General features: G+C 41.3%; 1 protein-coding gene across 4 annotated transcripts; it reads left to right on the forward strand.

Annotated features, from left to right (window-relative positions):
* Positions 1 to 42: 42 nt before the first annotated feature.
* Positions 43 to 20,906, forward strand: LOC126868374 (REPTOR-binding partner). 4 transcript variants are annotated; one of them, XR_007690595.1, is made up of 5 exons: positions 43 to 852; positions 1,004 to 1,270; positions 1,347 to 2,643; positions 5,361 to 5,466; positions 13,575 to 13,668. XR_007690595.1 is itself a non-coding variant. In XM_050623728.1 (4 exons), the coding sequence occupies exons 1-4, from the start codon at positions 2,605 to 2,607 to the stop codon at positions 19,931 to 19,933; spliced, it is 360 nt and encodes a 119-aa protein (XP_050479685.1). In that variant the 5' UTR covers positions 2,464 to 2,604; the 3' UTR covers positions 19,934 to 20,906. The 4 variants fall into 4 exon arrangements, 3 of the variants coding, with proteins under 3 accessions (XP_050479685.1, XP_050479684.1, XP_050479686.1); XM_050623728.1 differs by lacking the exons at positions 43 to 852; positions 1,004 to 1,270; positions 5,361 to 5,466 and adding exons at positions 18,597 to 18,718; positions 19,829 to 20,906 and having other exon boundaries at positions 2,464 to 2,643; XM_050623727.1 differs by lacking the exons at positions 43 to 852; positions 1,004 to 1,270; positions 1,347 to 2,643; positions 5,361 to 5,466 and adding exons at positions 5,526 to 5,712; positions 18,597 to 18,718; positions 19,829 to 20,906.
* The last annotated feature ends 4,345 nt before the right edge of the window (positions 20,907 to 25,251 follow it).

Consider the following 25,251-nt stretch of genomic DNA (forward strand, 5'->3'; position numbering starts at 1 on the left):
ACAAATTTTCAATAAAAAGCATTAATTATTTGTTATACAGTGATTTCGTAAAATATTTGTTCCGCTTCATTGATCAATGGGTTAACTTCCTAATGCTTAGAGCCGAACAAAAAACTCGAAGGTCATACCGATTTATCGGACCTACGGATCTTTTAATCCGTGCATACAGGATGCGTTTAGTTCTGTCACTCTTAAACAAGGACATTTGCCTCTATATAATTGATTAAACTGACTGGAACAAACAGTCTACTGACGCTTGCTTTTTAACATGTCTTTCATTTCTTATATCGTGCTCTTTTTCTTTATTCAACGCAGGCTTTGTGCATCTGACTTGATTGCTCCGCAGAATAACGAACAATCAAGATCTTCTTTGTCAGACTCTGTGCAAAAAAAGATCGATGAAGAGTATGCAATTTTCGACGAGGAGAAGACAAGTAAGGAAAGTAGTTCCATTTATAATAGGGGGCAACTAGGATTTAATGAACGTAAGCGAGATGAAAAGAGATACGGCAACCAAGATACAGCACGGAAAGGGCATGACAAAGGAAGGCATAGTTTAGGAGAATTCGAAGTCGTCGATCACGAGAAGAATTCTTTTGAACGGCATGGTAGTGGATATTACAAAAAAGGGCATCACAGGACCGGTTTCAGCAACAACTACCATAAGGACGAGTCAGGAAATAATTCAAGCTTTTACGAGGACAGCGATGACGAAGGGGGGCATAGGTCGTCCGGGAATACCGGTGGATATTATGGGCAAAAATCGCAGAACTCGTTTAGGGACGGTTCGCGCGATGTATCTTACCTTGAAAAAGATAGGGCACAACAGGGAATATATGACAATAGGAAAAAGTAAGTGTACTAGCAAGTTATTTTTATTTCATTAACAATTTTTAGTAAAGATAATATGCATGTAAATCGAGTATATAAAATAATACTTTATATATTTGTTATTTATCTACATAAAACTAAAGTATGAATATGATTTTGTTTCACATGTTTGTATTAACGATTATCATGGTCATATCCGAGGATATAACAACGATCGATATATAGATGATAGAAGGAATTATCTGAGGAACGAAGCACGACATTATTTTGATAAAAATAAGGAAGATATATACAATCATAAAGAAAGGTATTGTCCAATTACTTATCGTAATAACGATCGTGTGCCCTCGCTCGGATATTCGCATCATTACGTGGATACATTACCTGGAGGATATTACAGAGAAGATCCGTACATTATACCTTATTCAAAAGATTATAAGTAATTTCATATAATTTCTAAGATATTCATTGATATGAAACAGGCTATTAGTTATTAATAATTTGTTTATTCTTAGATATTTTCCACATCGACAAAGAGATTACGAACAAGAAATATATCACCCTTATACAAGTGTTTACACTAAAAACAATCGAGGCGATTTTGATGATAACGGATACTTAAAGAAATATAGGAATGATTTTAATAATGCATATCACGGAATTTAGAACTTGATTTTGCAACGTAAAGTATAGATGTAAAGTTTGCAATACTAGATGTAAAGTTGTAAAGATGCAAGTTTGTACTTTTAGTAATAAAACTATCTTTTATATGTCCATACTTATTTTGAACTGATTTAATTTTTAATATTCATTGCAATATAGAGTACACCAGAAGGTCTACCACCATCATGAATAAAGGATACGACAAGGCTTCTGCAACTTTATTAAATTCATTATAAAAACGGTATTTTGACTTTGATAATTTTATAGCCATTTTAATTTTTGTATGAAAATGTCCTTTTCCGCGAAGTCGTCTGCTACTTACGTGTGATGTTTGGTTGCATATTTACGGTGTTATCGTAGAGAGTAAAATGCAGCATAGTTAAATATACATTAAAAGCATTCGTACAAGTTCGAACGATCCAGTTATATTCAGAGTCCAATTGAGAATTCTCACTCATATTACATGTTTCTAAATCTTCTGTGACGATAGCGTTAATTTTCATTAAAAATTTTGGAACTAAATAACGGATTATACAAAAAAAATGTTTTGCATTAAAAGTGATGTTAATCACATTATTTTCGTGGTTATATTCATGGAATCATCTCGGATTTGAAATTGATTAAAAACATCAAATGTCTGAATTTTCAAAAAATTGAAGTGTGTTTCGTCATAGATGAGATACAATAGATAGATTTAATATACAATGCATTTCTGTATCATATAGTTTAATAGGAAATAAGTTTTAAAGGAAATAAGAAACATTATAAATGAATGATTTTATTGTAGGTATGTATATATACTTTCTACGCTGAAAAGTGTTGAAATTTGTTCGCAGTTTGATTACTTACCGACAGTTAGCTTTGAATAGGATCCCTTCATAACATTTCATGGTTTCGCCGCAAGTGGCGCTATCATCCGTGATCGTGACGTAATATGAAATACCCGACAGTCAGAGGTCTGGGGGTCTGCTGTATGACCTTGCAGTGTTTGTAAACAGATACACGTTGCTATTGCAAAGTGTTGAGAATACGATAGAATCAAGATTTAACAAAGCGTGTCACGAAAAATTTGCTTGAGAAACAACGAGAAGGAGCAAATCCACGGGGATCATGGAAGTGGAGCCTATGTGTATCGTAGAAAATGAGACGGTGAGTCGACAATTTGTGGAAACGATAAATTGACAACGTGCTCGTGTGATGCAAACTGCCATGAAAAGCAGGCAACAACATTACGCGCGTTACAAAGATTACACCATGTTATGCAAAGAGGGCGCACGTACAAAATGTCAGCTTTTTTGTAGTAGTTGTTATTTTCGAACCAAAGACAAAGGGCGTTGTTTCTTTCGCTTGACGTCAGGATCTCTGAGATTGAGGGTTTGTCAAGGGGTCGTGGGGTAGGGGGCAAGCAGTTCCGAAGGGTGGCTGTTTGCTTGTGTGCGATTCTTCTTAGTGTTCGTATAACAAAGTTGACGTTCGATGTCGCTGTTTCGTTTTTCGCATTCTTGTCGACTGATCGCGCCACGTGTCGCTGGTTTTCGTTCTTTCGTTTGTTAAGAGATGTCTCTGCCGTCTTTAGATGGTCACATGATATTCAGGCGCGGAATATACTGGAGTTCATGTTGCGACTAGAAATCGTTCGATCGTCAACGTTCGTGTCTAGATTTATCATGCAATTACTATTATGAAATTCGCGGTACTTTGATAAACATTTGTTGTGTCAAGTTTAGCATGATTTATCTACTCAAGAGATAGTGACATATCATATCGAAGGAACTTATTATTGGCTTTCATTCGAGCGTCATATTATAACGTATTTGACATGTCATCATAGGTTACGGTTACTATCTACGTATATCGCATATTAAAACAAGAAGGAAGAAGATGAAAGTAATCGAAGAATAGTTATATGTATTTGATTAATCAGTCGTATTTACTACAATAGATGCAAGCAGTACTCAGTTGCTACTGAGTATTCAATTCTCGTGTAATAAGAACGTTTCATTAACCAATAGAAAGTTACAAAATACTACGCATAATTGAATACGTTACAAATGTCAAGTATTTATGACATGAAAAGTTCTCACACTCTATCCATAGACAACTCTGGAATCGGAAGTCGTCCATTCCGATCGTAACGAACCAATCGATGCGTTCGGAAAATGGACCGCGTAACTTGGTTACGTGCAAGCGTAATTTTAAAGTCAGTGCCGTGTGTTTCACTAAATCGCCGATACGCGTCGCGTCAGTTGTTTAATATTACCGGTTGTTCGGGCACCGGTACCGAGCACCACGTCCCTGACCACAGCGTTTTAGCTCATCAACTGCGCAGTTGACACAGCTCGCAAGTCGCGTAGCACCGGTGAGTTTTTTTACATACAAATTTAATACGCGTTCCCGTAATTTCCTAGTCTTTAAGAGTGTTCTCGCTACCATTGTAGCTCGATGTTTGTTTCTTTTGAATTAGCCGTGAATTTAGCTACGCTTCTCGAACGCCTGATATACATACATACCATTTCCGAACCATACCCTGTTGATTCTGTCTTCGTTCAGTCGATAGTACGTACGCACGCTTTTCCGCCGGCATACGTTTAAGTCGGTGATGCACAGTCGCGCGGAATGTTTTAAACTCTATGAGTCTCGCGAGATCCATTTCGACATTGTTACATAGTTTAAAACGCCGGTCGATCGTTCTCTGGCTCTACCGTTAGACCTGATCGCCCACACGCGACGCTACTGCGCAATTTAGCGGTGCATATCTATCGCGAGAGAAAAAACTGTCCTATTAATTGGAGAAACTTTGGTATACATGTAGGAATTTAAGGGAAGACCCGTTTCTTCTCTGCGACGTACATATATCGTACCTACGATAAATGTGTTCGCGTTTTAACGGTTTTGCGCGGTCTTACCCGCGTATGTTCCTTCTCCATAAATCGCGTAAAATTTAATCAAACCCAACCGATGTGTCGAATACAATTTAACGCGTATAATTTATTCGCGTTGTTTAATTCATGCGTCCAATTAGGGTAGAATGTTATTTTTACATTTTAAGACGCAATTTGTAATTATCAGTTTTTTTTTACTTTCTTACGATATGCTTCGATCGAAATAAAATTTCGACGCATCGTAATTTATCGTTTCACATTCGCGTTTAGTCGAAATGGAATGTTATTCCAAAATAATTTACATTGATCGAAAGAATTCCGTTTCGATTCTTTTCTGAAATTTCTTTCAGTTACCATCGTCTGTTACGCACTGGGAAATCTCAATGCTTACGTTTCTCGCGATTACGAACAAGTAGAAAGTAGCTCACGTTTTGCATCGGCATGGCGTTACTTCGTTACATGTAGTCATTCTCGAAACTTACGTATCGATACCCAGCATGTTTATAAACACTTTTCGTGTTCGAACGTGCTCATTTGGCTGCGAGAAACCCGATAGGAGGAGCCTTTGTGTTTACTCGTGCCTCTGATAACCATTCGATGAATCGCGTTTACGAAATCAACGAGTATCGCGAATTCGTAGCAAAAACATTTCGCAGCGTTATTGGGGTACTCTGGAAACGAAATATTTGTCAACACGTTTTCGTATTTCTAAGACGCGTTAAAGGCACACAACGAATAACGAGATTTTTCGAACGTTGTCTGTACGTGTTAGGACTCTGTTTATTCGAACTTCATTCATTGAAATGTTAGTTAATACTTATTTGATCGAACTTACTTATCTTAAGGCGAGCTTTTATTATGTAAACGAAAATGAATAGATAACGAAGAAAAATGTTGTACCTTTATTGCATGAACCGTTTGTATGAGTTTAGGTAAATGAAATTATACTGCTGTTGGAGTTATCATTCTAATCTATCGTTACAGAAATCAGTCACAGCTGTAATATATCGTGTTGAAATAAGCAACAGCAACCCAGTGGGACATACACGATACGGTGAATGTGTTAGAAAGCCTTCGACTGCTAAAAAAAGTAAAGTATCTACTACGCTCTAACATACGTTCGTTTAAAATAGGTCGATGTCGATAGGATTTGAGGAAAATATCCTTGGACGCATCTAACACGATCGTTAGAAGATGAATCGCAGAAGGTGGAAGGTATTTTGTAGGCAATCTCGCAACTCCCATCAGGCAGTCGCCCTTCCATCGTGATCTCGATACGTTTGCGATGCAATCGAAGCGTGGTGAACGGCGACATCGTCACGACGGATGCTCCGCGGTTCGTAAATCTCTTACGACGGTTCCTTATCGATACGAGGTCGCGTTCACTCGATAGGACCTCCTTGTCGATTTCACGAATTCTATCTTTCGGCGGCGATGATTCGATGGATGTTCCATCCTTCGATTTCCATAGCCATACGGTACATTTTTCTAATTTTTATGGAACGTTTCAAGCGTCCTTTTCGAGGTAAACGTACGAGCATCTTCTTTCTTATTTTTATTAGAAATTACACAATTTTTTCTATCGTATTGCATTGTTTCAGCGAAGGAGAGAAAAGCTTACGTTTCTGGTAAGAAAAAGTTGGATTAGGTAATAACATCGGAATCAGAATATCAATATTTTATTAGCGTACCGAAGGTTCGCGCAATACCCAAGAGCAACTATCGAGAAGTTTATTTATCTTGAAATTGGAGGATTAAGGAGAAACTAACCGTAATCGTCAGACGTCTGACGCTGGATGTGGTTCCGACCAGGCAGACGTAGCGTTAGTAGATATTTCCCATCAATGTCAGACGTTTGTGTACTAATGCATCGAAGATGCACGCTTCTGCACGATTTTCAGCTGTCGCATTCGGTTATCGATTTATAAGAAATCCCACCTTTATACTAACTTGTAAATGGTCGTGTAGAGAAACGCAGCCGGTACAGCCATTGCCTAATTGAATCATTTTAAGCGCGTTGACTTCACTACTACGAATTCATTTCTGCTCTTTTGCATTTTTTAATCTGCGAAATTATAAGCAACGAATTTAATTCCTGCGAGGTAAATTTTTTCTGTTAAAAACAGAACAATACACGTATAGTGGGTAACTGGTATTATTTAAATTTGAAAGCAACATGGGTTAACGTATTCGTTGTTAGAAAGCGTAGCTGCGTTGAAATTGCACATTTCTTTCGTTACAAATATCTTCATCTTCATTGCAACGTATTATGTCTAACGCTTTCTCTATTTTTCTAAGCCATATTGTCGAAATGCGTATAAACTGAAAAAACGCAGTAGTCGTGCCAGCCGCATTACTCGAATAATTAAAACGTGGTAACGAACGTATACATCGTTAGCGATGAAACGAATGATATGAAATTATAATTTAAAAGAAGATGATACAAATAACAATAAATTCGACGGAATATTTTCAAAATAGCATTTCATCGGTCGCATTCTTGTATTTTTCAATTTATGCGATCGATCGATACGATATCTGAGCCACTTGAACGTTCGATTCTTATGTTCGAAAGATTGGTAATCCACGAATCAACTACTCGTTTAACAGGTTAAAATAATCGTTTAAATCCCTGAGAAATTGATCGAATAGAAAAATAGGAGTAATCAGGGTAGGAAAAATCCAGCGTGGCAGACGTTAGAGATACTCGGTAGCGAGAACAAAAAAGTTTGTTCGGTGGTTGCGAATTTAGGGCGCGAAACGTGGACGGGCGTGGAGCGTCCCTGAATTTACGGGATTTTCGTCGGCGGGCGCGATTTCACCGTGGCGCTTTGCCATTGTATTCGCGGAATTTCTCTCGTTCATTGTTACATAGCGGCGTTGGTGGCGCGGTTGGAAAATTACGAGGCTCCCTCCTCCACTTCCTCTTTCTTCGTCTCTCGTCCGGTCGCGTTATTTCTCCTGTGTACAATGACGTGGAAAAGCCGAAGAAGGCTTTCGCGCGTCCTTGTTGTCGCCTCGTTTTTACCTACGTTTTTTCCTTCCTATTTGCACCTGTCCGTGACGTCCGGTAACGCGATTGTATCTTTCGTCATAACGATACGTAGATTCGCTTTGTTAACCCTTTTGCTGCTTTACCCTTGGAACTGGCAACGTTTTCAATATGAAAAAATTGGCGCTTGAATACGTAGTTGTAAATATTAATTACGGTGTAATTGTCATTAATCGCCAATTACGATAAATTCTGACATAAATGGAAATACAAACGATTGCGTTGTATCGAAGACGAGTATTTAAGGGTTTCAGCGAGTCATTAATTGGCCAGTAGTTGAGAACTCAGTGGAGAGGCGCATTGAGGGATCCTTTGAGAAAGAACCTGGATATAGTAATTTTTTAATTCGATAGGTGAAATTTTTAATTCAGTGCGTTTAACTTCGAAGATAAATATTGGAATTAAATTACGCGTTTAAACTAATATCGATGAAGTTGAATTAACGCGATAACTGAACGAGTCTTATTCGTTTCTTACAAATCGTGCATTTATCACGTATTTCCTATCAGATTACTATCTTTCTCGACTGTATTATCTATCGGAGTACTTCTTCTCAGCCATCGAGTGGAATAAAATCAGACAGAAAATGAACAAGAATTGACCTATCGTATTTTTTCCATGTGACGTTCGATTAGAAAAGAGAAAAATTATAACAAAGAGAGTACACGTTGCTGGGAAAGTGGTTTGTCACTTTCAGAGTTTTATCATTCTACGTCTTAGGTCGACTAGCGTAAGTAGACTTTGTCTCGTTCGTTAAGCTCTGCACCAAGTCGTCGCTTCCTCTTGCGAGATTCACTTTGTAGGCCACGGATGAAAGAGCGCGTGGAGAATCGTGCAACCTTCGACGAACAAAGGTAATCATAAGGTTGCGCAGCTTGTGTATCCGGCAACTGTGTTTCACGTTCACTCGATGCCTAGCGTTTTATAAGCGTGAATCGCAGTTACATGAAGCGTGAGTAGCGTTTTTCTGTGACATTACGGAAATACGATAAGAACGGACAATCGCAGTAATCCAATCGTAGGTCGACACTGATTTTATTAACGGTAGCGAATACCGACGACGATCGTGTTTAGTTGGTTCTATTCTATGCTGGGACAACGTTGATCATCGTTTCCTCGAACGGCAGGAACGTCTTCATGCAGAAGCATTGATTGAATTCATGCTCGGCCGGATTTCTCCGATTCGCTTGCTCGAGCCTGCAGTAAAGCGTAGATTGAGAAACGAAGAGGTAAAAGAAGCGGCGGGTTTAACGCGTGTAGCTTGCCGAAGACAAAAAGGGACGTCTTCCGCGGTGATTTTCAGTCTCGTCTTTATTTCGTGCCGTGTAAACGTTGTTATGAATTTCCAGAGGAATCACGGACCGGCGTAAGAGGATTTCGCCTAACTCCGTCCGTCTACTGAATAATTGAACCTCGCGGCAATCTCTGCCGCCCTGTTCCGCCAAGAATGAGACCGACAAACCTTCGCTTCGGCTCGATATTACGGCCGAAGCTAGGCAAATTGCTTGGCTGGCCGCGAGGCACGAATTTGCATGGCCATTTTCACGATCGCAATTGTACGGTTTCCAATGGTTTTGTAATCGTACAAAAACCCCACCGACTATTTACTCTTCGCCCGCGTGACTCGCTCTCTTCCGACGACGAGGACCATCGCTTGGCGACGAATGGTAGAGACGCTTTGGCAAATTTCGATACGGTATAAAGTTGGACGCGTTAGCGGCACCGCGTCATCGAGGTCGATGTGCTTCGTGGAAAATGGACGAGGAGGAAGGGGTTCGTATCGAAGTAAAAATTGACGAGAACGAGACGAGAACCATCTCGAAGAGGAAGAAAGAACGTCAGAGTAAGAAACGGAGCGGCAGAGACGGTAGAGAGATTTTTGGGGTTAATAGGAGGTATCAAGGGTTGGAAAGATGGCTAACGCGTTTAAGAGAGTCTCGCTAAGGGAGCCTGGAAGTAATTCCATTAATAACGAAAATTAATTGAACGACGAGTTCTTTCCGTGGAATTCCGCGAGTGGTCTGACTCGTACGAAAGGAACGGAGTTCGTGGCCGAGTTAAAAGGGTAGGACGAGCTAAGGACGTTTCCCGAATCCTTTGTAATTAAAGACTTTCGACTCGAGAGGTAATCGTCCCGGAAGTTGTGCCATCAAGTAGAAGAAACAGAGCGTACGTTAACGAACGATATTTACCACGTTCGTGGTCTCGAATTAATCGCAGATGCGCCAGAAACAAAGAGACGTTATCGGTCTCGTTTCTATCTCCATCTATCGTTTATTTTCTTCTATTCCAATCACCTGGAAAAATCTGTACGGTAACGAGAAGAAATTTGAGCAGAAGAGGGGAAGGTTCGTGTAAAACGAATCGAATGGAACGAGAGTGTCGGACGCGATGTACAAATACTTCATTAGCGCGCATAAAAATTCACCGAATAACCCGAAGGGATTTTTATCGTATATTTTAAACGACAGGACAATGTTCGTCGATCGGCTTCAAGTGAGAGTTATTTATATTTCAACTTTATCCTCGCGCTAGTCCAGCTTTCGTTCGTGAACCTCCTATTCGAGAGGAGACGCAGTTGCTCGTCTCTGGTTTTTATTCTCCCTTGATGAAATCTATTCACGGAAGCAGGAAGATGAATAAAATTTCTGGTATACCAGTTAGGCGGTCTTATTAAAGCATAATAGAATACCGATTACGCGAACTATTAATAGAACGATCAATTATCGGAACAACGATTAACGAAAAATTCGATGATCGCGAGTAAGATTGGGAAATATAATAGATTAGAAATAAACACAGTAGATTATAATATTTAATATTAATATTTATAATTCAAAGAAAGTTGCTCGATTATCCAGCCTGTGTCACGATCGATTCGGATAATCAAGACTGCACCGTATAATAAACGCGTAGAACGTGTAAATTTATGTACAAAGCCGAACAGAAAACTAACACGTCACGTCGATTCTATTTTATTTCGTTTATATTTACTTTATCCATGCTTTTCTACTTTGGACGTCGTTTGCGACGTATATCGTCGTTTGCGCGATTCTGTCTTATTATAAATAGGATTTTGAATAAAATATTAGATTGTCGTGAAAGTTTCTTTCGTTTCATAAGGTGATAACAGATGAACAAGAATTTCTGTTTTATATCATTTTATTGAATTACGTATGATCCATTTCGTTCTATTTCTGTTATTACGTTCGTGCATAATTCAATAAACTAATATAAAACAAAAAACTATTATAAAACGAAAGAAGCTCTTCGGACAACCTGATACGATGATCAACTATATCCAGTTGATTTTTATCGGGAATAAATAATTTATAAATAAACGCAGCGATCAAAAACGAAAGTATCAGTCGACAGGTGTTGCGTCGCTTCTGTAACACGCCCTAATAGCACGTGCAACATCGCCTTTGACACGATCAGTGACCACGCATCGGTCGTCCGTGTATACTATACCTATAAACTAAACCGTATATGCCATGCCGCAACGAATCGTGCGTTCGTATCGCTAGATTAAATCACGCTTTACGCGGAACGAAGAGCTGCGGCACGAAGCGAGCCGCGTAACCCGGCCTTTGCGCTCGAGAAACACGCGTAAGAGGGAATCGGCCGACGAACTGCGAAACTACAAAGCCCCTGTGCTCGATTGTGTACAGTGTGGTCTACTAGCTTCCGGTCTCTGGCGTGCAGCAGTTTACCATCGAGCATCCGGCTATTCCGTCCACGCAATCTCTCTTGTCTATAACCTGCGCGAATCTCCGAAGCGTAATCCTCAAAGTATAGAGAATAGAGAGCTACCTGTCGTTACTTACGAATTTCAATATTTTCCTCTCGATACGTGCGCTGGTGGTGAGAATGGAGATGAGCCTAAGCGACGTAGGTTCGATCGGTTTCTAACGATATTGCACCACTTTCCTTTGAGATCATTTTTAGCAACAAGGTACGTACTCGCGTGTATCTTCGTTATTGGCCGAGATGGTCACGTTTCGAAATTTGTCGTCCACGTCGTCGGACAGAAAGCCGAACGCAACTTTACCGTTGTTTTTACTATTGATCCTTGGGAGAAGTGTCTAGCTTTTATTCCGCTGGAGATCGGACAGTAAAAGCGTCAAATATGTACGCGGAGACAGTTGAAATCGACGGCAGATTCGAGAGGTTGATGGTCGAAGCGCGGAAACGAGCGAATCGTTCCCCTCTGCGATCGGATACACGTCAGAAATGCGAGTGGGATTGTCAAGCGCAGGAATGATGGTGCAGGTAGCACGGCATCGGCGATAGGGGCGTGCAGGAATCGACGGAAGTGTCAGTGACAGTGTAGGGATTTAACGAGTTTTCCTGCCCTTCCCCTATAGGGTGTACTCACGTCGTCGACCGACGTGTGTCTCAAATAGCGTAATATAGCGGCAAAACGATGGAAATCTAATTTCTCTCGATTCAGCCACGTTGTTCTTGCGTCTGTCTGCTCGCTGACAACATGCAGCGCGTGACTTAATTATATTCTTGATTCTGAAACTGGTCAGAATGGCATAAGGCACACGACAGGGTCTTCGTGAACAGACGCAAGTCGGAATCCTTATTCGAGCGTGCTGCTGCTTGTCTCTCTCTCTCTCTCTCTCTCACACACACACACACTCTTTCCCTCTCTTTTTGCACGTTTCCTGTATCTCGCTACTCATCGTGCAACATCAATTCCATTTTCTATCTACAAAGTCTGGCGCGTGAGAAGAGTCACGAGACCGAGGGAGGATGAAAGAAGGACAGGGAATCGGGGAGAGTCTCACAGCGTTAGGTAGACAGAGAAGAGACGAGCTAGGAGGGTGGGAGGCGGGCGAAAGAAGTCGGAAGCGGTCGAGGGAAAGAAAGAGGATTCGAGGAGATTTAATACCAGATAGGATTGAGAGGCAAGGATAGGGCCGAAGGTAAACATCTTCCTTAAAAGAGGGCTGAATTTGTATTTTGTCACCCGTGAGCACATGCATAGCTAAGCCTGCGGCCTCCTCTACTCGTCGCAACAACCGTGCCCAGGGGACGTCTAAATTTTAACGGGTCGTATGGGGTTGCTGTCGTTCGGACACGCCTGTATCTCCGCGTGCGTTATATTCGCTTGTTTGCCTTCTTTATCTCTCGAGGGGGCAGAAGATCGTCTTTTCGATTCACCCCTCCGGTACTACGATCGTATTCTTTTTGCTTGGCGCGTTAAACAACCCAAGCAACGAACGATGGTTCTTTTTAAGCAACTTTGACTATCGAGTGGCGGTAAAATGGGCGGCGACCGCGTTCCTTTGCATTTACGAAACGTTCCATACGCGTCAATGGCGCGTTGGAAAGTTAAGCGGATAACGACCGGGAAGAAAGAGGCGCCGTCTGGCCTTTCCGCAACGACAAATTACGTTATTTGCCGCGGTTATCCTAACGCGAGAACTCGTCAATATGGTCTTCTGTAAATAGCCGTGATGCGCTTAGGTTAGCGTCGATGGAGACTTTCTGTCGAGCTTCTAACAATTCTAGTCAAGCTGTTCTCTTTCTCTCTCTCTCTCTCTCTCTCTCTCTCTCTCACTTCCTCTCTCGCTCCTGGATAAGCTTTTGTTCCCATTGAAATCGGTGGACGTTGTTCTCCGCGAGCTCGAACCAACTCGTTTGAGATATTAATCAGTGGAAGGAAGAAACAACGGATCAAGCGGGTATTACGTCGCCGTAGAGACTCGTATCATTCGCTTTCAGATCTTCCCACTAGCCGTTTCGTCGCTGTGATGTTCTGACGTTACGATTCCCGATTTTGCTCGATAACCGGCAACGGTGCACAAAAGTGTTTTTTTACCATCGCGTTATATCCCGAACGCGTCGCGATTCTTGTCTGTTTATTTTAGTTCTCGCTGAATTTTGTCATTTTTTGTGACCGGTAGAACGAATCCGATTGTAAATGTCCTTCGTAGCAAGTTAGGACGCGTTTTGACCATTTTTTTTTTTTACTATACAATTTCAAAGTTTTCGAATATTCGCAGAATCTCAGGGTTTGTTGTTCGCTTTCTGTTCGCCGCTGAATTTCTAACTGCAAAAGATAAATTCTCCAGTTTACGTTTCTCCATTGTATTTCTCCAGTTTACTAAGTCTGTTTTCTTTTTTAATTTCAGGAGGGATCTCGCGGTGATCGGAAAGAGGGGGGTAAGAGGGGACGCAAGCCTGGAAGGAAGGCGTCCGACAAGACGGACATGAAAGCCAAGCTCGGTAAGAAGCTTCTCTATGTATTTGTCACGTCTGCTTCAATTTTACTACTCCCTATATTATTCAGGCGTGGACATTAGAAACTCTTAGTATTTACGGTAGATCGCGAAAGAATCGAACGCTTATTATGGAAAATTATTATGAATATATTATACGCGTTATGGGAAATTTATCGAACCTTCATTAGCATTGAAACGAAACACGTCTATCGCGACTATATTGGTCAAATTTACGGCCAGTGCGAATTTGCAGGGCTAGAGGTTACGAGACATTTATTCACTCGGTAAAAAATTATTATAGTATTCTATAATACAAATATGTACTTTCGTGAGTCGCTGTATATCGATGTATACCTTCGCGTTACCAAGAAAAAATGTATCAGGCAAAAATTGCCGGATAGGTTAAAAAAACGCTCGGAAGATTGTATAAGATAAGAAGATTGCTTCCTTTACGCCTTCGGCTATCCAACGCGAAATTTTCCGCCGATACGACGATCATGTAAATCAAGGATGGTAATTCCGGCTGTCACCCCTTCTCCGCGTATTCCCAAAAGCTCGTCTCATCGTGAATCGTTCTTTTTTCGTTGCCGATGGCTAACGATATTTGCGCGTCAGCCTTAAGAAGCCGAGTTAGCCCCGATTTGCATCTTCACCGATGGTGTATTAAGTAGGAAAACAAGATGTAACCGCATGCGTTGCACAAGCCACGTGAGAAATGCACGCTGCTTGATTACGAGGCGTCGAATAACCGTTCTCGAGTCTCAGACCCATGACACCGTAGGAATATTTATCCTTCCCGAACGAATGAATATTTATGCTGGGTCAACTCGGTGGCTGGAACCGATGTTCCCGATGATTCTGTGCCACGACGCGATGGCAAGGTGTGCTTTGCAATTCCGTCGTCTTGGCAGTCAAGACGAGCGAAGACATTGGCGAGAAAAGCTCGAAGCGATGTTGCGGAATATCCGCCGCAGCCACGTTGCTCCTTTTCGTTTTCTTTTCTCGCGTCTTTCTTTTTTAATTTTCCGAGCTTTCCATCGTTCCGCTTTGCTTTTTCGCGCAGCTTCTATCTTTGTACATACGCGTTCACGTATAAACTCGCGGGGTAATCACGCGAGAGAAACAATTTTCCCCATGGATCCAACGTCTCCCTTCTTTCTATGCCTTCATTCCCGCAGCTTTTGCTTCTACGTGCATTCGAACTAGTTTCTAAAGGTTGGGCGGAAGCAACACGGACAGGATCTAAGCTCGTTTTACGACCAACTTTCGCGTTTGCAATCCTCGCAGCTCCGTGGTTGAACCGCGCTTTTCCTCTTGCCCGTATTTCTCTTTCTTTTGTGATTTCCTATCCATCCAGCTTCCCTGATCTTTGCTTCGAATCGACGCCGCACGACGAATACGCTGGTTTCGTCGAGTCTTTCGACAGCCGTAATTCGTGACGTTGCCACGACCGCTTCCGGTTTCGCTCGGTCAGCGCCGTAAATCCAATTTTCCCTAATTTCATTCACGCGCGCGATCTCTCCGGGCTTCCGATCGGTTGTTTTCACACGGATTTCCCGGTCAGATCTTATTCGACAGACTCGTTCGATTTCGTCCAGATGTCAGCTCCGAGCTACATCGTAAATGGAGCCGCAAATTGACTGCGCGAGAACGTTTAATTTCCGTGTCGAGATCGAATCGATCGCGGTGGCTAGCTGCGTCACCGACGCGTCTACCGCGCGAATTCATTTTCGATAAAATTCTCCTTGATCCGACTGCTTCGAACGTCTCACCGTCGTCGAGAGTCTCTTCCCGCCTGTTCCCCGGACAGCTTCCTTTTAAAAAAGAAAGGCTGCGACACGAGTGCCGGGCAAGAGACGTTTATTGCCGCGTAAAAGGCGGGCTTAGTGAGCCGTAGACGCGATAATAGCCGCGACCCTTGATCGTAAAGAGCTTTATCACACCGCGGTCCCAGACCACCGGAGAAATTTGCAATATCCTGCAACGGGCTATTAAGATCGATTTTATCCGGCGCTTCGTCTTCTTCGCGAGTGTTCGTGGCGTAGCGGAAATGTTACGCGCCGCGCTATCAAACCAGTGACGTCGTTCACGGTTCGTTTCCTTTATCCTTTTTCAGTAGACAATGCAATATTGTTAATTAATACAGAGATCGAGGCCATTAATTAAAATAGCAAAGTTACTTAAATATTAAAGCTGTTTAAATCATTTGAAATTCTCGCAATAAGATTTAAATCGGCGAATCGTGTCGTTAATTCCTTATTTTTCCTTAACTCTTGTAAATAATTTTTAAAAAGTATAGTTCGTTATTTCGCACGAACGTAAACTTCTGGCCGATTAATCGTTTCCGTAACAATCTGAACCAACTATGATGCTCTATACAAGCGAAGTAGGTGCCCTAATACTTATATACGGGGGTCTATATATCGTATCAGAGTTTCATCAGTACCCTGTGTCTGTGTAGTACGTATCGCGGGTACGCCAGTACACGTGAAAAATAGCGCGTCACATTTGAGTTACGCGAATTTATCGCGCAATGGTTGCGTACACTGCGGATGCCCACGTCCTTCACCTTCGTTTGTAATTTTTACCACGACAATTTATGGCAAATCCAGCGGATGGAGCAGGCAACATTTATCGATGCTCGTTCCTCGCCGCGTACAACAGTCCGTTTGTATACCTTGTCTAAGTTTCGTATTTGTTTTACGTAGCACTAGGTCTATTTAGTTTCGATTTTATGGCAGTTGTTACGTGGTAGTGCCATTTCGTGCAGTTGCTGGCAGGTTAAGCAAGAAAGCTATTCGAATCCAGCGCTGCACATACATATAGGGCGTAACGGTATTTGTATGCGAAGTCAGATACGAGTGGAAAACTTTCCTGTTTTCGATTCAAACAGCTGACGTTTCGCGGTATTCTTGGGTTCGTCCTTTCTTCCTTTCGTTTCTTATCTTCAGAACGAAAGATCTTTTCCTTCTTAAACGATTTCCATACTCGAGCTGGATTTTAACATTCCAATTTTATAGAGCTCAGATCGCGACGCAATATGGGAAATTCAGTTAATTCCTGCCTTCATTGATGTAAACCAACGAGTCACGAAACTTTGTTTTAGAATATATTTCTTTTCTTATTCTTATTCAAAATTACAAACTTACCAATTAGCGTATCGAAGTACGTACGAAAAGAAGTTGCTAAAGTGTTTTAGAAGCTAATAAAATTTCAATTTGGGAATGTTATATAATAAACAGATGTACTTGCAGGTGTTGCGAGTGTTGAAGAGTTCAACGTGATTCGAAATCTTACTTGTTTCGTATTTTTGTTCGATGCCATAATTTTTTCGCACGTGCGCGATTCCTGTCACATCGTCATAGACGACATAGCCGGAAAAATAGTATCGCGTTACCAGTTACCGTGGTATCGAGCAGACACTAATACTCGTACTAAGCTTAACACGTTTCTGGGTCTCATTAAGCTGCAATTTTTTTTTCCTTTTACACGTCTCATTATGTTGCTCGTGTTTTACGCGAGACGAGGTTCGGAGTACGATGCGATATTTTCCATCCAAAACTTGTCGCAAAGTCGCGTAAGAAAGCAGCATTTCAAAAATATTCTGTCAACCGTGGTTAGAATTCTGTTTTACTTATCTCGCGAGTGGCAGACCTCGAACGACAGATCTATTTTGAATTATTAACATCGTATTCCATTCGTCGTTGGATTCGATTTCGCGTGAAAAATTTACCAAAGGAACATCGGTGGCGTTACACCGGGTCGTTTGTTTCGCTTTCCTTCTCGTGATCTCCTTTTCCATTACTTCTTAAGAACGCTTCGTAGTTGTCGGAGTTTGAATTTCGAGATGTAAAGGTACGAAACGAGTTGGGTATAAAATTGTTCAGAAAATTGAGTGGGCTGGACGTGAGGACAAAGCTATAATACTTGTTTATATCATACTCTCGTCTTCTCCTTTCTAAGCCAAGATATTCTATTTAGTGTGTTTCCATGTTTCAAGATATATTCTAAGCGAAGTTGTATTGTACTGGTTATGAGGAAATAACTAATACATATTTTTAACACTAGAACTATCACACCAGCCAAATTGACTGGTTTTACAGTTGTATTTTAAAATTCCTACTTCATTTTATATATTTTTTCCGCAATGATGCAATGACTTTCGCAATGATAATTAAAAGAATAATATAATGAATTTCATTTTGTTTTTTATGTATTCAAACTCAAAGTAAGTTTGTATCAAGGCTACTTATACCAATAGCAGTCAAAATGACTGGTACTTGTCAAAGCGTAAAAAGCTCCTGCAATCTGTTTATCGAACCTCGATTGACCAGTTTCCTCGTTTTGTACAACTTCTCACACGTTTTAATACTTTTTACTGCGTTTCATTCAACATGATGATATCAGTTATCAGGAAAGCTAACACTAACACTAGAAATACCACACCAGTCAAAACGACTGGTTCTACAATTTTATAAATGTGTCAACCCTCGTTTAGGGGTCATGGCCTCAGATGGATTAATAACACGAAAAATGTACTACATAACATGGAATTCCATCTGTAATCAATAAATATAAAAATATTCTATTATTTCGTACTTTTTTAAGACCAGTTATTTTGACTGGTTTTGGTAGAAATAGCTCCGTGTTAACTATCGGTAGTTCTAGTGTTAATTGAACGTAGAGAAATATAAAATCGCCGCAATAAACCGATAGCTTTTCTTCCATTTGGAAATATTAGATAGAAATGATAAAAAGTAGTTTTATCTGTAAGAAAAATTCACTGCTCGATGTATCCCGTATGTGACATACGGCAGCGAACGTGTTAAGCAGTAAAACGTTACTGAACGTATACGACACTTTACAAGACCTTCCCTAGTTACATCGTCGTGAGTTTCTCAGGTTTACACTCTTTTGGGTTTATTTTTCCAGAACGAAGTCGACAGAGCGCGAGGGAGTGTCGTGCTCGGAAGAAGCTAAGATATCAGTATCTTGAAGAGCTGGTAGCCGACCGCGAAAAGGCTGTGCTCGCACTTCGAAGAGAGCTGGAGATGGTAAGTCCTTCTTCATGGGAATGTCTGCTTCTTATCCTTTATCATCTTATTTCCGACGATTCGTTTCTCCATCATATTTTGCTCGTATATCCTGTAATATCCCCCTGGCCGTTTCCTATGCAACGAGACGATAATAAATCCTTTCGCTCGGAAGAAGTTCTCGCGGCTTGCAAAGTGAGTTATACACCTATTATTCCGGTGCGCCCCTTCACGGTGGATGTTTTTAAAGTCGTACGTGTTCTCGATTATGCAATCGCGGGCCATTTTATCCAGCTCGTTCGGCAAAGAGTTACAGCTGTCCTAGAATCGTTGCGGAGCGTTGCGTTTGTATTTTCTGCGTGCGTTAATATCGTAAATTCCCGGGGCAAGGCAAGAGGAACGAGAATACCGGAGGACACAAAGTTTTTCCGAAGAACCATAAACATGTCGAGGTTCCTACCTCCTTTTTCGTCTTTTTCCTCTTTTGAACGGATTAATGGGCGTCCTGAAGTTTCCAGAATTAGTTCTGCTACCTAGACAACGATAGAGCGCGCGATGCAGGCATTGCAAAATCTCCTAACATTCATCCCCAGCGATGTTTCCTGGTTGTTCACGGGCCGAGCGTATCTTAGTTAATTACTCTGTGTGATTATCTAATGCCGTTCGATATATATATATTATTACTAGTAAATCGAGAATAACGCATTTAGAAACGTGACTATCGGACGGTTGCTAAATCTCGCGTCTGTTTGCTTTAGATTTTCATTGTCGTAAAAGAATCAAATCCGATAAGAGTTTTAAAGGTACGTACATTTAAATTGTATGATCATGGATTAAGTAGAACGATGCGAACCCCACGAGCTTTTCACGTTTTAAGCTTTTTCTTGCAGTTGTATCGAAAAGAATCTTTCCACACGTTTATCCTGCACGTTCAAATCTACCGCAGAAGAACGACTTGTCGAGCGAATAGAAGAGGAAAGAGCCTTTCCCGCATTGTCTATCCACATCACCACCCTCCAACTTTTCCAGCTTCCTTAAAGTTCCCGAGAACTGTTTGAGTATAAGAAACGACGTTCGATCGCATGTCAGCTGGAAGCACGTGTAACCGCTATCCCGTTATTTTCCTTTCAGTATCGGCAGTGGGGACAGGAATTGGACGCCGGACGAGTTCCCGAAGGGCTACAAGCGATGCTGGAGGAGCTCGGCTCTCTGAAGCGGGAGAAAGCGGTCAACTAACCGAACAAGAAAGACAGAAAGAGAAACACGAGTCAGAAACATCGAGCTCTGCCATCTTTTTTTGCTTTTATTCATTTTATCGCGATAGTCGAACTTCCTCCCGTATTCCCGGTTATTCTTTCGACCGAAAAAGTCCGCACGGAAGAATTCAGATTCTTTTCAACGACTCGTTCGAGTTCTGTCTTGCGTTTTTGTACGGAAGAAGTCGTTGAAAAAAAAAAAAGAAGAAAAAGAAAAAAGAAAGAAAAGAGAGAGAAGAAATTCTATCTCGTCCAGACTTACGATTCTGTCCCACTTTTACCTAGTCTTTGTACGTTCTCCTCTTATCATGCTCTTCTTTGGAGGAGAAATCGATTCGGCGTCGTTGTTTCTCTAGTTATTATTATTGCGTTTTGTTTTTGATACTTTACACAGAAAATTCATTCGTGCCTTTTGTTACTTGTGATCGATTAAGTTAACAAACTTATTGTCCTTGTTTTATTATCGTTGCGACTCGACGATATAAAAACAGACCCGGTCAACGGTGACCAGGTACTCGTTGTACCGAAAAGTACCTAAAAGAAGTACCTTCTCTAACGATTGTTAAGAAGAGAGAAAGAGATGAAAATTATATATCTTTGTTACGCGTCGATGAAGAACGGCCGTTCTGTATCATAACGAAAAGAAAGTGATGAAGTACATATTTGCTTGTTCCGAGACTCTGTCATATATTATATTATAGTAGGTGTACTTGTTGAGCAATCTAGATCTCGTTTCTTTCAAATTATCTCCAGGTGCGTTTTCTTCTATTCTGATAACACAGCCGTGTGTACACGACCGACAAAGATTATCTGTATGGAAATGGTATTTTTGTACTGTCGTATAAAACGCTATTATTTTGTGCAGATTATTGATATTGCGAGAAACTTGTTCATATACATATATCTGGGAAAAGAAGTCTAAGGATTGAATAAATCGAATATTTTTAAACAAATCCGCCTCGTTATTTGTTTCTTTGCCTTTTTCATTCTTTCGTCAAGATTTTTCGATCACGAAATCATATTTTATTATTCATTTACAGCTCTTATGGTCGGACCACGGAGAACGCAGTTTTATCGACGTCATTTTGGAATAATATTTCTCACGCCATGACTCCGCACAGCTGTACACGAATTTGCATATTTCGTTGTGAAATACGTTCGACAACGAAATCTCTGTTTCGATTTGCGTAGATTGCAACGCAATCTCCCATCCATATTATCCAACGCGTCGAAACGACGTTACTGCTGTTCGATAAAAGAAGAGATTTAAAAAAAAGAAGAGAGAGGGAGAGAGAGAGAGAGAGAAAGAGAGAGCGAAAAGAACGATACGTGTCGGTGTGCCCGGCCACGTAAAATATTTACGAGCATATGGAAAATGTAAGTATCGAAGTCCTTTCGGACGAATCAGACTGTCAGGTCAAACGGTAATAGTGCCGATAATAATAATTGAAAGAAACCAGCTGACCTATATACTAAGAATAAGATATTATTTCAGTCTTTGAACAGTGTGCCGTTTGTTATTTAAACGCCACCTTGGAAGGAGATCCTGGTATCGGCCAAAGTATTTAATATCACGGCGCGAAAAAAAGCCAGGAAAAACGAATACTACGCTTCGTAACTTTCTGCTGCTCTTACGCTGTAATTCTTTTTTCGTCGTTTAATCGCTGAAACTTTAGTGGACAACGTCCCACACGTAATTTTCCCTAAATCTAATTATCCTTCCGCAAAGCAGTTTAATTTAAACAGCTTACATCCATTCCGCTGTATGGAACGCGGTATTTCAAGTATAAACAAAATTCAGTCGTAAAAACGCGGACACACGTCCGAATGCGTGTACTAACGTGTGTAATTATACGAACGTGTAAAATGACACGCTTTTGAAAAAAGACAGAACGTTTCTTAATAGGTTTCCAGAGTTTCTCATGAATCTAGTTTTACCGCAGCTGCCTATCAGTCGCACTTGCGATGATCGTAAAAGCAGGGGCGCATGTGCACGCTGTCTTCTGCATCGTATAACGACGCACAGTTCCTCGCAGTCGTAAACTATGGCCCATTCAATTTCGTTTCCACGAAAAAACGCGTTTCCACCTGACGCGCGCGCTGGACGACGCAGCCAGTTCAAAAGGCGCGACACGGGGCGAGGGAAGAAAAAAAGAAACGGTAAAAAGAGAAACGATGGAAATAAAGGGTTGTTGTCGAGAGAATATGGAAGCGGGAAGAAAAAGTAATATGGTAATTCGATAATGCTAGACAATGGTCACGAGTCTCCGGCCTGATTTACCACGCTCATGCGAGTGTATACTCCGTCCGCGTTCTGAATTTCAGCCGCATTAGGTTGGATGGAAAAATTTCTACCTATTTTCAGTGAATTAAGACGGTTTAATATCGTTAAGCGGTGGCAACCGTGGCCCTGGAAACGCTGCTAAAGAGTCGCGAGTAAAGCGCCGTTTCATTATTTCCTCTTTTATCCTCTCTTATTCACGGCTAACGCGTTTCGTTTCACTCGTGTTTCCCCATAAAGTTTACATTCTATTTTCAGGGATTGCGACGGGCGGTAGCGTCGATTATATCGCACGCGCACATATTCCACCTGTGTGCAAGGAAATATGGAAAACGCGGCAACACACAAGAACGATGTGCAAACGTATCACCTGTCCGAGTGTCGGAAGATTGAAGTCCGGTGAGTATCGTTTCTGATTCGAAATTCATAAAAACCATTCTTTACGCCGCAACGGTTGTTTACGTTGCAATCTTGACAGATATTGCGGGCTATATTACGGGGTCAGATAGGTTCTTCCGTTTAATCTGTGTGCTAATGCCGTTACCGTTACGAGCGGCGTGACCGGATTTGCGTTTCATTTACTTCGTAATTTATTCAATGACCGACACTTTTGTTTCTCGAATCTGCGCGAGCTAGTTCGCTTCAACGTCGCGCAACAGCAACGCGAGAACACGCTGCTTGAAACTTGGCGTGTTAATTCCGAACCGTCGCGCCAGTCTTGTATTTTGAAATACAATTTTTGCTCTTGTCACGTTTTACGGTCGACGTTTGCAAAACGAAAGATATTTTTTCGCAGCAGCTCAAAATTTGTTATTCCGTTGTTCCGGTCTGCAGTAGCTTCTGAAAGTATTCGAACATTTGGAGAAACCTTTTGTGAATATATGTGTGTTATATGATACATTTCGAAATTTCACTTGACTACTACGGGTGTATTTGTAAAGTTTGAAACAAACCTGAAAATGTACGTAAAAATTGCAAAAGATTTAATACGAACGTATATCTCGCAGAAATCACAAAAGTGTTCAAACTATTGAATTAAAATCAGTTATTCGTTGTAGCAACGAGCCTCGATATTTTATGGAACCGTCCTAATACTCGTTATAGTTTTACAAGTCAAATGGATCAATTCCATATATTAAAAGAGAAGACGAGTAATAACGTCAGAAATATCATTTATTCAAATTTACCTTAAAATTTACGTGATTATGCTCGTGACATTCGTATTTCACTGCAGTGCTAATGAAATTTCAATTTCAAATACTTTCGCGTGCCACTGTATACAAGTTTCCATCAAATTCAAAACATAACTTTAATTACAAAAAGGAAGCTCAGTCTGCGCTTCTCCAAGGTGTAGATCAAACAAAATCCAAAGTATATTTGAGGTAGCAGCAGGTTGAGAATCTTAATCTCGAAGGTCCCAGCTCGATACATATTTTATATGGTTGCTCGTTTCGTATTTCGCCGCGTGATCACCGAAAAGTTCCGGTCTGTCAAGGGTACAAATAAATTTTTGAACAATGTCCCGTTCGAATGTCTCAGGGAACACAGCAGACATGCAAAGATCACGCGAAATGAACGCACGCGTTCGACAATTCAAGCCACGTGGCGATTTGAAGATCGAAGAAATTCGAGGGCTGTAGCGCCGAGTGGCAGATTGTAGGGTAAAGCGAATCGCATATAAAAGTATACATAAAAGAAAAAGTCGTGGAAATTTTTCAAACGACTGTACGGTGCTAGAACGAAGGTTGGTCAAAAGTAAAGCCGGGGAACAAAGTAAATCGACTTCCATTTGACCGGACACATCAAATCGAATTTCTCCGTTTCTGTATCGATTCAATCACGGCCGCGATATAATATTCACGAACGGGCAGATTCCGTCAAATGTCTCTGGGTCTTGCGGTGTAGCACCTGGAAATGGTTTTCTATGGAGGTCGGTCGATCCACTGTCCGGACCTAGATAGGGTTAGCTATCAGGCTTTACGATTGACCGAATCGTAAAGCCGTCCTTCCTGAAGCGGGATACGATCAACCTACCAACCGATATTTGATTCTTGATCGTATAAGCCGAGAGCAAGGTCGCCGGTGCAGCAAATTCTGAGCAAATGTGCCGTTAATTCTCTGCCCGTTTGCCTGCGTAACCCCTTCAGCGTCATTTCCTCCTAGCTGTGGTCATTACACCGTCTTCCACTTGATACCTCATCTTCCTGCTAGCTCGAGGGCCAAAATTCAGGCCACCGATATTTCATTTCGTTCTGTTCGATACACCTGACCGACCTGGTTAATCCTCTTTCTTCGACCAAGCTTTCCTCGATGGGGAACTTTTTAACGTTTCTTGGTTACTCGTAGGGCGATCGTAACGTTCCAGGGTGATTCCCCCCCCCCCCCCTCCCCCCGTTCTTTATGATTTAGCGATACACGGTTCTACGTTTGTTCGGAGTTTCGTACGCGATCGCAGTAAAAATCCTCGAACAGAGAATAGAACAGCGTAGCTGAAAAAGTATCGTTCGCGGGATATGTTAAACCGTGCAAGAAATATAATCCTAGTTTCCATATAATACGCAGCGAGTAGTATTAAAGGATCAAATTTATAATTCGACTTTCTTCCATAAACTTGGATATTTAATTAAGAGCGATACAACGGCAGAGTGGCTTTGGCTTTGCCTTTCCACGTTCTTGTCGTTCCTCGATATTTCTCCTCGTCTTTTTGTATCTCCTTTCGTATTCAAGATATTTCCTTCCTGTTGTTTCAAGCTTCTATGGTTCTCCTTCCGCCTGTTTCTTACAAAAGTCGTTGTAAAGAATCGACATTGCCGGGCAGAGATCGGAGTCGGAGAATAGAGAAAATCCACGGGAAAATGACAGTAACAGAGGTATGAAAGAAGGAAGGAAACAATAGAGCACAGAGGGAGATGTTTCGTTTGCAACGGAAGGTTGGACGAAGAAATCGATTGTTCATTCACTGCCGCCCCGTCGAGATAGGAAGCTTAAGTGGTTTTTGCATGGCCGAATCCAGGTTT

This window comes from Bombus huntii, chromosome 8, assembly GCF_024542735.1.
Source record: "Bombus huntii isolate Logan2020A chromosome 8, iyBomHunt1.1, whole genome shotgun sequence".
NCBI lineage: Eukaryota > Metazoa > Arthropoda > Insecta > Hymenoptera > Apidae > Bombus > Bombus huntii.